General features: G+C 42.4%; 1 protein-coding gene across 2 annotated transcripts; it reads left to right on the top strand.

Moving 5' to 3' along the window:
• The first annotated feature begins 854 nt into the window (after window positions 1–854).
• On the top strand, window positions 855–9,092 carry klhl22 (kelch-like family member 22). Of its 2 annotated transcripts, none has more exons than XM_061261800.1 (8): window positions 855–1,021; window positions 1,815–2,095; window positions 2,227–2,392; window positions 3,526–3,837; window positions 4,299–4,705; window positions 5,082–5,274; window positions 6,086–6,319; window positions 6,950–9,092. In XM_061261800.1, exons 2-8 carry the CDS (start codon window positions 1,875–1,877, stop codon window positions 7,289–7,291), a joined length of 1,875 nt encoding a protein of 624 aa, XP_061117784.1. In that variant the 5' UTR covers window positions 855–1,021; window positions 1,815–1,874; the 3' UTR covers window positions 7,292–9,092. The 2 variants fall into 2 exon arrangements, with proteins under 2 accessions (XP_061117784.1, XP_061117785.1); XM_061261801.1 differs by lacking the exon at window positions 855–1,021 and adding an exon at window positions 1,098–1,429.
• Window positions 9,093–11,530: the final 2,438 nt, after the last annotated feature.

Genomic DNA, 11,530 nt, shown 5'->3' with positions numbered 1-11,530 from the left:
CATACAAGATTACAGTTTAATGCAGCATCTCCTGGGGGAGTTTTTTTTTGTGTGTGGCATTATATTATTCCATATTCTTTTATTTTCTTTCTTTCTTTTTTCTTCTTTTTTTTTTGGGGGGGGGGGGGGTGATAAAGGAATACATCAATTACTCATTAACAATAACAATATTTCAAGTCAATATACATCATTACATGATCAAGGCTTGCCAGAAATATCACTAAGGCAGCCTTCTCATTTGCAGTCTCAGGAGTGATGTCTAACTAAATAGACTTTTATATGTACATTTAATATTCAAGAAAAAACATTTGCTGATTTTAACAAATGCATGAAACAGGAGGAAATAACAACCTGTTTTGGAACTGACAGACATGTGGTTCTCAGTGCAATTACTCTGTGTGTGAGCTGCTACATAGAAGATGAAAAAATACATTAACATCTGTCTCCCATGTCCTGCATTACAGAGGTAGCTAACATTAGATTGTCTGTGCATGTTTTTTGGCTCATTTTTAAGGTTCTCACTTTTGACAACACAGACTTGCAGATACCTTCAAAATTACAAATAATTAATAAGATATAACAGATTCAACTGAATTGCAGATGCCTTTGAATGATTAAAATGTACTGTCTGTAATTAAATTTATATTAATGGGATCATTTGTGTCTTAATGCAAAACTAAAGTAATTGTTGCGAATGACTTATTTTTTGTTTTTTTGCAGTGTATGTAATGATGCCAATCACACTCGTGAGCATATTAGTATTGTTGTTTGGTGTTACTGTCATAAAACAAAAAACTTGCATGGTGCATTAATCCGGATACCCTTTCTGCAAGTTCTCAGTACCGGATGTTACATGCATTGGGTGTATGCAATACCTGAAACTGCGACGCACGACTGTCAGAAAGTAAACACACGAATTGGAAAGGGAATGAAACTGAAAAGGGCAATTCACGACGACAACTGCATTTAAACCTTAAAAATACGGCTTATAGTACTGTTTCAACTGGGAGTGCATGAATTTGTACGTTACAATCATCTGATAAAATACTGGAATGTTTTGGTTTGTGGACCAGCTGACCGGCTGTATGTTTAACATTAGCTTGCTAGCTAAGTTAGCTATTTATCTACTGTCACTATATCTAGATAGCTAGCTAGGCTAAAGTTCGTTGCCAACTATGATGTGCAGCGAATGTTGTTAACGTTAACTGTCGAAAATGTTTAGCTTTTCGTTTGACAGGACTGTCGCATATTTGAAGCTTTGCATGACGCTTGCTGTCTAAGATAATGCTTTTTTGATGACGAATGTGTAGCTAGCTAGTGTATTCGCTAGATCGCTGTATTTCAGATTGCAGATATAACCGGTTTTTCTAGCTAGCAACATTGGTATTGTTAGCAATCTCAGCTAGCTAGCTGTGCTATTCAATATAAGGTACAATATTGTTGTAACGCGTAACACACTTAGTTTTTGGTAACATTTGGCGCACTGTTATTGTTTATATAACTATTTATATATTATACAACTAGATATCAAAGGTCACGTCGTAGCTGCTATCCTTGGTGTTTCCGGGGCTAAGGATAGCATGCAGCTCTGCAAAAATCACATTCCCCTGTTGGTATGAAGGAATCCTCCCTTGCAAAATATTAGCTAATGTTATCCATTATCATCTGTCGTTTCATATTAGTTAATTTTGCCGATATAGGGTTTCGAGTGCATTGGAGAAAAAAAGCTAATGCGACTTTATTTGTAAGCTAAATAAAACATCTTGCATTTTGTGCCTGGCATTTAATGTTACGAAATTGCTTGCCTACTGTAGGTGTGCAAACGTCGGGACAGGTGTGATGTGATCACTACGGGTTGGCGTACTTGACCAGCGATGGCAGAAGATAGGGAGCTGAAAACGGCGGGTGCGGCTGCCCCTCCAACGGCTCAGCGTAGCCGTCAGACGTACCGCAGCAATGCACACTCCCAGAGATTGCTGGGAGGACTGCTTGCGCTGAGGCAAAGTGGCATCTTGTTTGATGTAGTGCTTCTGGTTGAGGGCAGGCCCGTCCAAGCCCACCGCATTCTCCTTGCGGCCTCCTGCGACTACTTCAGGTACACTGGACAATTGCCTCTATTGAAAAATAATTTGAAACCCGTTTAATTAGATATTGGGAAAATGTTTTTGTTTAGACGTTTATTTTGAGCCTCTGAAATAGATTCAGCACGACTGTTTCTTTCCTCAGGGGAATGTTTGCTGGAGGACTGAGGGAAATGCAGCAGTCTGAGATCCCGGTTCACGGGGTTACCTACACAGCAATGACCAAGCTACTGGACTTCATTTACACAGCAGAGCTGGAGTTGAACCTGGACAATGTACAGGAGATCCTATGTGCTTCCACTCTGCTGCAGGTGCACATTTGCATCATTGCATGTTTTTGCTATTTTGACTCCTCCCAAAGGACCAGTGCCTTTCCAAAATGAATTTAAATATTGTTTACTTTAAGTAAGAAACCCCCTTTCCAGTTACTATGATAAGGACAATCCTAGTTAGAGAAGCCATTAGACACTCATAATTTAATAAAATTATAAATTAATACATTTCATTATTTAACATTTTTATTTCACATACAGAGTGTAACTCAGTATGTGAATGTTACTCCTCTGAGTCTGAAGTGATGTTTTTTTTCCAGTTTGTCTTTTATCTATATCTACAGCACTCAAACACCACTTCTTGCTCATGTAGGAATTTTCCACCTTTAATTCTGTTAAAACAGACCTAAAAGGGACTGGAATTATAGCTGTTGTGCTATCACTGTGGACCTCCATTGTATAGCCATAATCAACACAGGCTGTTTTAAATGTTGTATAATAGTAATAACAATAATAAAGAACTGTATTTGCGTACCACCTTTCTAACAGAATGCAATTCACTAAAAGTGATTAACATTTGCATTATAAGTAAAACAATTGAATAAAATAAATTCCATTAAAAGAAACATTGCAAAATATAAAGAAATACGTGGCAAAATAGAAAGTAAAGAAGATAGTAAATTAAAAATGAATTAAATGAATTATTCATTAATTATTTAGTTATTAAAAATTTGAGTTCTGATCTTTCAATGTTTTTTTGGCAGACCAGTGAAAAAGAGCATACCAGTAATCCAGGCTCCTTAAAAAAAAAAGCATGAATTAACTGAATTAAAAATCACAGTATTAAAAATTATAGTTTTTGCTTCGGTTTTTAGCTGAAAAACCTAATTTCCCAACTTAAATGAAAGAGCACACAACCACAGGATGGAAAAATAATGATTGCTTTGAATGAACCAGCCAAAAGCTAGCATTCTTTTGACACATAAATTAGTGGAGGATATACTATTTTGGCCGCTGCTACTGAAATGGCAATGACAAAGAAATTCAGAACTGATAGAGCACCAATTCATTCACTGCACAGTGGCACCACAGTACACAGTAACAGGGTTACTCTTTACAAGGTTTGCTGGGGAAATGAATGAAGTTTATGCCTTTTGCTGTGTCCTTTGTAGATTCAGGATGTGATTGGCTTTTGCTGCGACTTCCTCTTCTCCTGGCTGGACGACGACAACATCCTGGAAGTGTACAAGCTGGCCGACATGTACGGGCTGGAGCAGCTGGGAGCCAAGGTGCACTCCTACATCCTGAAGAACATCGAGACGTTCTCCCGCACCCCCGTTTACCGCCAGCTCCCGCCAGAGAAGGTCTTCAGCGTCCTGTCCAGCGACGAATTGGAGGTCAGCTCCGAGAACGAGGTGTACGAGGCGGCGCTCCACTACCATTACAGTCCGGAGCAGGTGGAGACGGACCAGGTGTCCCTGCAGGTACCGCCAGCAGGGGGAGCCCTCAGTCTCTTTGCTTTCTGCAGCTCTGCGCTTGCTGCTGCTTTGGCTGTGTTTCACGACTGCAGTTCGTGTCTGTTTCAAAAACAATCTGATTCGGGTCTCAAAGAAAGCTTTTCTCACAGGGTTGCTGTTGCATTAACAGTAGTCATCTTGACAGCATAACACAGCTGTGCTAACAGAAGCCCTGTGAGAATGTGGTTTTAGCGGGGACGTTGGTAGGGCGGCCTGTAGTGTAGTGGTTAAGGTAAATGACTGGGACACGCAAGGTCGGTGGTTCTAATCCCGGGGTAGCCACAATAAGATCCGCACAGCCGTTGGCCCAGCCTTGCTCCAGGGGAGGATTGTCTCCTGCTTAGTCTAATCAACTGTACGTCTGCCAAATGCCAATAATGTAATGTATTGTAATGTAGGGCTAACTGTACTTGGTGCTCTTCTTGTAGGACCCGCTGAAGATGCTGGAGGCGGTGCGCTTCTGCCTGATGGAGCGGGCGGTTCTGCAGCGGCTGCATGACCGGCTGAAGCGCTGCCCGCTGCAGGACTGCGTGGCGGCGGCCCTGCGCTACCACGGGCAGGAGCTGTGGCAGCCCGTCCTGCAGAGCCCGCTCACCCAGCCCCGCTCCTGCTTCTGCTGCATCCTGGGCTTCGGGGGCATGTACTCGCCCGGCTCGGTCATGCCCAGCGACGAGTTCCAGATTTTCCACCCCTCCTGGGGCGAGTGGAGGACCCTGACCACCGCCCAGGGCCCCCGCATGTCGAACCAGGGCATTGCCGTGCTCAACAATTTTGTCTACCTGATCGGAGGGGACAAGAACACCAGCGGCTTCCGTGCTGAGACACGCTGTTGGCGGTGAGGCCCAGGACCCCTTTCTGTGACACAGTACAGAGTATGGTAGGAGGGCCTAGAATCTATCTGTGTGACAGTACAGAGTATGGTAGGAGGGGCCAATAATCTCTCTGTGACACAGTAAAGAGTATGGTAGGGCCTAGAATCTCTGTGTGACGCAATAAATAGTATGGTAGGAGGGCCTAGAATCTCTGTGACACAGTAAAGAGTATGGTAGGGCCTAGAATCTCTCTCAAAAAAAGAAAAACATACACAGATGATATCAGATGAATGATTTATGACTCTGTATCCATAGAGGCAGAATGTGTTGTGAGGGGCAGTGGTGTCGCTCCAGCGGCCCATGTTCATGTCTCGCCCCCTGACCCGACCCCCCCCACAGGTATGACCCTCGCCACAACAGTTGGTGCAGCATCAAGCCCCTGCAGAAGCAGCATGCTGACCACTGCGTGTGCGTGGTGGGAGACTTCATCTACGCCATCGGGGGCCGTGACTACAGCAACGAGCTGGACAGCGTGGAGCGATACGACCCCCACACCAACACCTGGGAGTGTGTGGCTGCCCTGCGCCGGGAGGTAACAGATACAGTCTGCACTTAGCACCACTTACTGACCGCAGGGGATTGCACGCTGGGGGGGTTGAGTTAACCATCCAGTTACACTTTCAGCATTGCGTTTCACACCGAAACGGCAAAACCCTGATGTGAATGATTTTAGTCTGCTTTAGCAGATTGTGATCTGGTGGTTTAGCAAATCTCTGGTCAGTGTGTCCTTCTGGTTATGTAGAATTTCAAAGCAGGAACAAGACAATCCAGCCGTAGCATATTTTGGAGAACCAACCAACAATATTTTGTGACACAATAACATTGCACCACGTAGCAAATGTAATTTTAAATACGCTTTTTGGATTTTAGGCGCTTGGCTTTTCACATTCGGTGGCAATGCTGCATTCAACTCTGCCAGTAAAAACAGCATATTAAAGGATTAGCTTCACAATGCAAACATATTGAGTCGATATTGCCATAAAATACCATAGTTATATAATGTTATATAAAATTAGATGCTGTTAAAAAATAATTACGTTGATATGATGGTCCAAATGCACGAATGACTCAAAAGTTAATTTGTCCACTAGAGGGAGATGGAACTTCAGAAATCCATCCCCTTAAAAATGTGTTGATGCACTTAAGACACTGGGACACTGTTTTGAAAAAGCTTTTATCCTGCCTATTTATTCTGAAAACTGTATTCTGTTGAAAACAAAAAGAAGGATATAAAGTCTTTGCATGCTAACTTTTTAGGCATGGTATGGATTACATAACATGTGGAATTGTAAGAAATACCAGGTCGTTGACCCTATAAGCTCCACTGATGGACCCCTCTCCAGGTGTATGCCCACGCTGGTGCGGTTATTGACGGGAAGATCTACATCACGTGTGGACGGAGGGGGCTCTCGTACCTGAAGGAGACCTACTGCTACGACCCCATGGCCAACCACTGGGCCCCCTGCGCAGAGGGCCCGGTGGAGCGGGCGTGGCACGGCATGGCGGCGGTGAACGGCCGCGCGTACGTCATCGGTGGGAGCAACGACGAGCGGGGGTACCGCCGCGACGTCCTCAAGGTACCGCGGACAGGAGACGCGTCTCACACATCCTCCGTCCTACTCCACAGTACTTACCCTCCGTCCTACTCCACAGTACTTACCCTCCCAGATGAGAGTAAACCATGACACAGTGACGAAGCCAAGTGCCCATTCATCATACTGAAGTAGTCCATTTTCTTACACCTGCATAACCTGGAGTGGCTTGTTCTGCTTATGTCATAGGTTATGGCTCCTAGCAACAGAAATAATAAGACACTCATTTGGCATGTTGGTTGTTATTTTAGGAATTTGGCAGATGCTCTCACAGTGGGTATGTAAAATGGTATTGTCCTACCTTGGAGTCCTAGAAGCTTTTCTGTAATCTATTCATAATATACATTATACTACTGCTCTGTGCTGAAAATAATCTGCATTCTCTCAATCAGAATCGGGTATTTAGTAGAATATACGACGGATCTTCATTGGGTATGCATTTATGTAGCAATTTAGATGACAAAGGTCCAAATATTGAGAAATATTTGTCTTAAAGCATAAAGGATGTATGCATTGTTGTTGAGTCCTATATGAACTGCGCTCAGATGTGCGTGTGAGCGTTGGCAGCTTCGCTCGTTAGTGTCGCTCGGAGGTAATGCCAGCCTCCGCCTGCAGGTGGCGTGCTACAGCCCGGCGGTGAACCAGTGGAGCCTGCTGGGCCCGCTGCCGGCCGGGCACGGGGAGCCGGGCACGGTGGTGGTGGACAGCCGCATCTTCATCCTGGGGGGCCGCTCCCACAACAAGGGCAGCCGCACCAAGTACGTGCACGTGTATGACACCAAGACGGACTGCTGGGACAACGGCACGCCCTTCGAGGACCGCATCTCGGGCCTGGCTGCCTGCGTGCTGCTCATGCCCCGCTCTGTCATCCGGCAGGCTCGCAGCTGGGAGCAGCACGCCAAGGCCTCCTGGGAGATGGTGGACATTGACAACTCCGAGAACTCCAGCGAGGACTGACCTCTGTTCCGAGGAGACGGACACAAGCACTTTTGTTTGTTTTCCTTTTCTCTTGCATGTAAGGCTGATGGTATCCTAGCTAAACTCTGCCAGGTTTTAAGTATGGCTTCTGTGAGGAAAAAGGAACTCCCTGTCGGGATGGTGGTCTGCCAGCGAAGCGGAAGGCTAACATTCTTGTTTTAACAATCTGTGAAATTATATAATTAGGCACAATGTAGAAATAACTTATATATATATATAATCAGACAGACTGAATACAGCAGTCCTACAGTTGTGCAAACCGTGATTTGTTTTTAAACCAGTTGGGCTATCTTAACATGAAAATAATTGCTGGCTGATTGAATATTCATGAGATTTTAATTATTTTATTTTATTTAAATAAAAAATTGCAGTCATCCTACCAGTCAGTTTTACGTTGGGGGGAAAAAAAGTCAATTAATCTGTGTGAGCTGTTTTATCATCAGATCAGTGTTTATTCACTTACTGAACAGGGATTTGTGTGGAATGTCTGTGATTGGAAACTAATTGCATGATGTTATGTGCTAGAAATGAAAATAATGTTACCTATTCTTGATATCCTCCTGTATGTTCATGCAATTACCAAGCGACTCAACACCAGTTGGTGAAGTGGTGGACCAGGCAATTATGGGCAATTGTTTGGTAAATTGTAAATGTAACATACGCACTTTAAATCGTTCAAATTTTGTCTTATTTCCAGGGTGCCTTATTTCTTTCCTGTTCAAGTTCATGTTTCCAAAATCCTGGACTCCCGATTTAGATAACCCTTAAGAAGCCCTTAAGAAAGTGCATTAGATATTTCTCATTACTATTAATATTGTAACATTGTTGAGTTTTTTGGCACTGTAAATTTATACAATAATATCAGACCAACACTATGTTACTAAAATGGTCAGGAAATTATCAAAGGTGACATAATTAGATGGAACTGGGTCTGACTGAAGGAGTCTGAATAGGTTTATGGAGTATTGTGTTTCTGAAAATGTATACCATGAAATTAGTGTAACCTTGAGTGCCTGAATCGTAATAAGGTGAGACGTGACACAGCTATCTCTTTGAATTTGTGATGCACACGGGAGGCCTGCGTTGCACCATGGGAAGGAGAGAGAGAGGTGTCGCAGTAGAGTAACAGACCATGTTTAATTTGATCCTCCCCCTCCCCAACCACTCATCTACTTTCCACATGGAGCATTAGTGCATTTTCCTCAGGGAAACTAAATCTGGGTCACTGTGGCCTACTTTTCCTAGGCCACCCCTCCCACCCATGCACTTCTTATCACTCAGCGAGTTGAACTAGAGAAGACTTCATCTTCCAGAATGTTTCTTGTTGCATTGGCAACTGTTGCTTGCACAAAATCAGGAAGTCCCTTGTAGGGTTGCTCTTTGTTGAAAAAGGCCTTATTTTGCCACATTTAGTTTTATTTATTTATTGGCACCAATGTGATCTTTTACTGGAATACCAGTCCTGTGTCAAATTTTGATTGCAGTGAGAATAAATTGTTTATGAATGTTGTGCCAAGATTGGCTTTCTCTGACACACACATTGATGTGAAGGAATGTTTGATTTTACAGAATTGTTCAAAAGAAAAGTTGTGCTGCTGCATTTAAGGATGAAATGTGTCCAAGTGACACTATTTGCCAGTAAATTGGTAGGTTGCCCATTGCCTGGTGTGGTGCATAATTCAAGCTTTCAAACACAAAAATCACAGTGCTTTTGGTTTCGTTGATCAACTTTCTGTCTATATTTGTGCAAGTTTAAATAAATGATTTGTTCACTTACAAATCTACCATTGCTTGAGTCATTACTTGATGATTTGGCACCTATCCAACTACATTAAAATACTTATCTAGAAGTGCCATCTGGCAGGCAGGCCTAATACTCAAATGTGGCATGTTGCTTATACACCCTGACTCCATCCATTAGTGTCTGTCCCAAAATGAATATTGTAAGTAGCTGGCTGAAGATGTGAGATGAACTCCAACAAAGTGTTACACTGCTCCATTAAGAACATGCTCTCTCAGGGAATACATTGGTGGAAGATCATCCCCAAGAGAAGATTCTGGCATCATTGTGAATTAATTTTAACTACTAATTTATTTTTACTCTCTTATGGTCGGATTGAGGCTGTGTGAGAAGCAAAGATTGCCTTTGATTTTTTATTTGATTTTCATGTGCAGTAAAGGTCCTTTTACTCATGAGCCAGGTACAGACAGCTCTATGACTGGGCTGTATGATTTAAAACAAGCTGTGTAAGTTACTTTGGGTATGTCAGTCTGCTAAATGTAATGCAATATCATCCTGCACACTACTGCATCTGTGCACCTTTTGAGTGATTCAGTATAACATTAAAAATAACTAAGGTGGATGAGTTTCCCCAACTTGTTTTTATCTTTTTTGTTATTGTGCCGCTGCCTTCAGCCAGCTCCAGGGAATTGGCTGAGGCAGTGCGTTACAAACCTACGGGTGAAGGCATTAACATTCACCCAAACCGAGAGTGGATGAAAGAGCAAGGCAGCCATCCAGCTTCTTTATCCGGCTTGGAAACACCAAACCCTTGTAGGCGAGTCCCTGTGACTGTTTTTTGTTTAGAATTCTTCTCACAGATGAAGACAGGCCTTACTGCTGAGGGCTTTAAAAAGGCATATTGTGCTACAGCTTTCACAACAGCCCCTGGGTAGCTCAATGTTTTGAAGGCTGGTTGCTTTGTCCCCTACATCCCAAGGCCCCAAGTTTATTTCCCCGGTGTGTGAATGTAGGTGAGGTAATCTGTGGTTAGTGCTCGAGGGTCGCAATGAACACATTTAGAATGGAATAAAATGTTCATCATTAAGGTTATTTTGACATTCGAAAAGCAGTAGTACTTACTCGATTGCTCAGAATGAATTTATGAATTACAAAACAGAACAAAGTGATTATAGTGTATTGCATAGACGCTTCAACGCTGTCTAGTGCTTGTGGCACTCACTAGGAACGATTAAAATTCCCAAGATAACAGAATATGTAACGAAAATAAATACATAACAAAACACAATAATTATATAGGAAGAGCGTTGGGTTTTGCATAAGGATGGGAAGATTTTGAGAAAAGTGTAGAATAGTTAGCTAGCGTCAGCAAAGTTTACCAACTTAAAATATTCGAATTAAACTAGTCTTCAAGCACTTTTCTAATCAAACGAAACAATGATTCTAACGGTTAGCTACATATTAGTAGTTTATTCAACATTATTATTATTATTATTATTATTATTATTATTATTATTATAAAAAAAATTGGTACAGTACCGCGCGTTAGACTGAGAATCCTCTGTCGTAGTGTCTGCTCCCGATGCGCGCTTACGTTCAGATCATGTGACATTCTCGATATGAAATATGTTGCATCTCCCTTGTCAATGTTTTTGTTTTGTTTTGTTTTTTACTACCAAATAAACCAGACTGTATTTACAAACCAGTCATGACATAGTGAACATCCAATTTTATAACATACTGATAGTTTTAGTTTGCCTTTCAGTTGTTTAAACCATACACTTCTTTAATCAACCTCCTAAGTGCTTTTGCTTCTCTCCGTGTCTGTCCTATTTCAATGAATGTGTCGTACATTGTGCTGTCTGTATCTGCGCGAGATATTGTCTGGCTTGGACTGTAGCCTCTTACCTGTCTATTTGTTCATGTTCAGGTACAAATGCCTCCTATTTCTCCCATATGTCATTCCTTTAGGTGTCATCATTACATCATGACCTAGGTGTCACTGATTTCAGTACACATAACGTTTTACTATGTCTCATGCCTTTTGACTTTGCACCTAACATCCTTTTTCGTTCTCTTTTCTCTCTTTTGCCTAAAATGGCCTTGTCATTTTCCATTTTCTAGTACTGGTAACCTAGTTTTGAGTCATTTGCCGGACACAGCTCATGATTCAGTGGAGCAGCCCTGCAATTTAACAAACCTGTAGATATGGGTCTGTCTATGAGTCAAGAGCTTTCTTGAGCAGTAGTTTCATCACTTTGACACCATTCTCCACACAATTGCAATGGTCAGGATGTGATATGTGTGAATCGCTACAGTTTAGCTGCATTCTCCATGCAGACTACCTCTGCAATCCCATGGCGAGAAAAAATGACTATGTGAATTATCACCTGACTAGCAGCAATGATCTCCAATAAGGCCATTCATGTGAAGAGATCCATTCCTACTTTACCCCATGGTCTCAAAACTTTATTTTC

The sequence above is a fragment of the Conger conger genome, chromosome 11 (assembly GCF_963514075.1).
Source record: "Conger conger chromosome 11, fConCon1.1, whole genome shotgun sequence".
NCBI classification, from domain to species: domain Eukaryota; kingdom Metazoa; phylum Chordata; class Actinopteri; order Anguilliformes; family Congridae; genus Conger; species Conger conger.
Note: the sequence above shows the minus strand (reverse complement) of the source record. Positions and strands in the feature narration are given on the sequence as shown.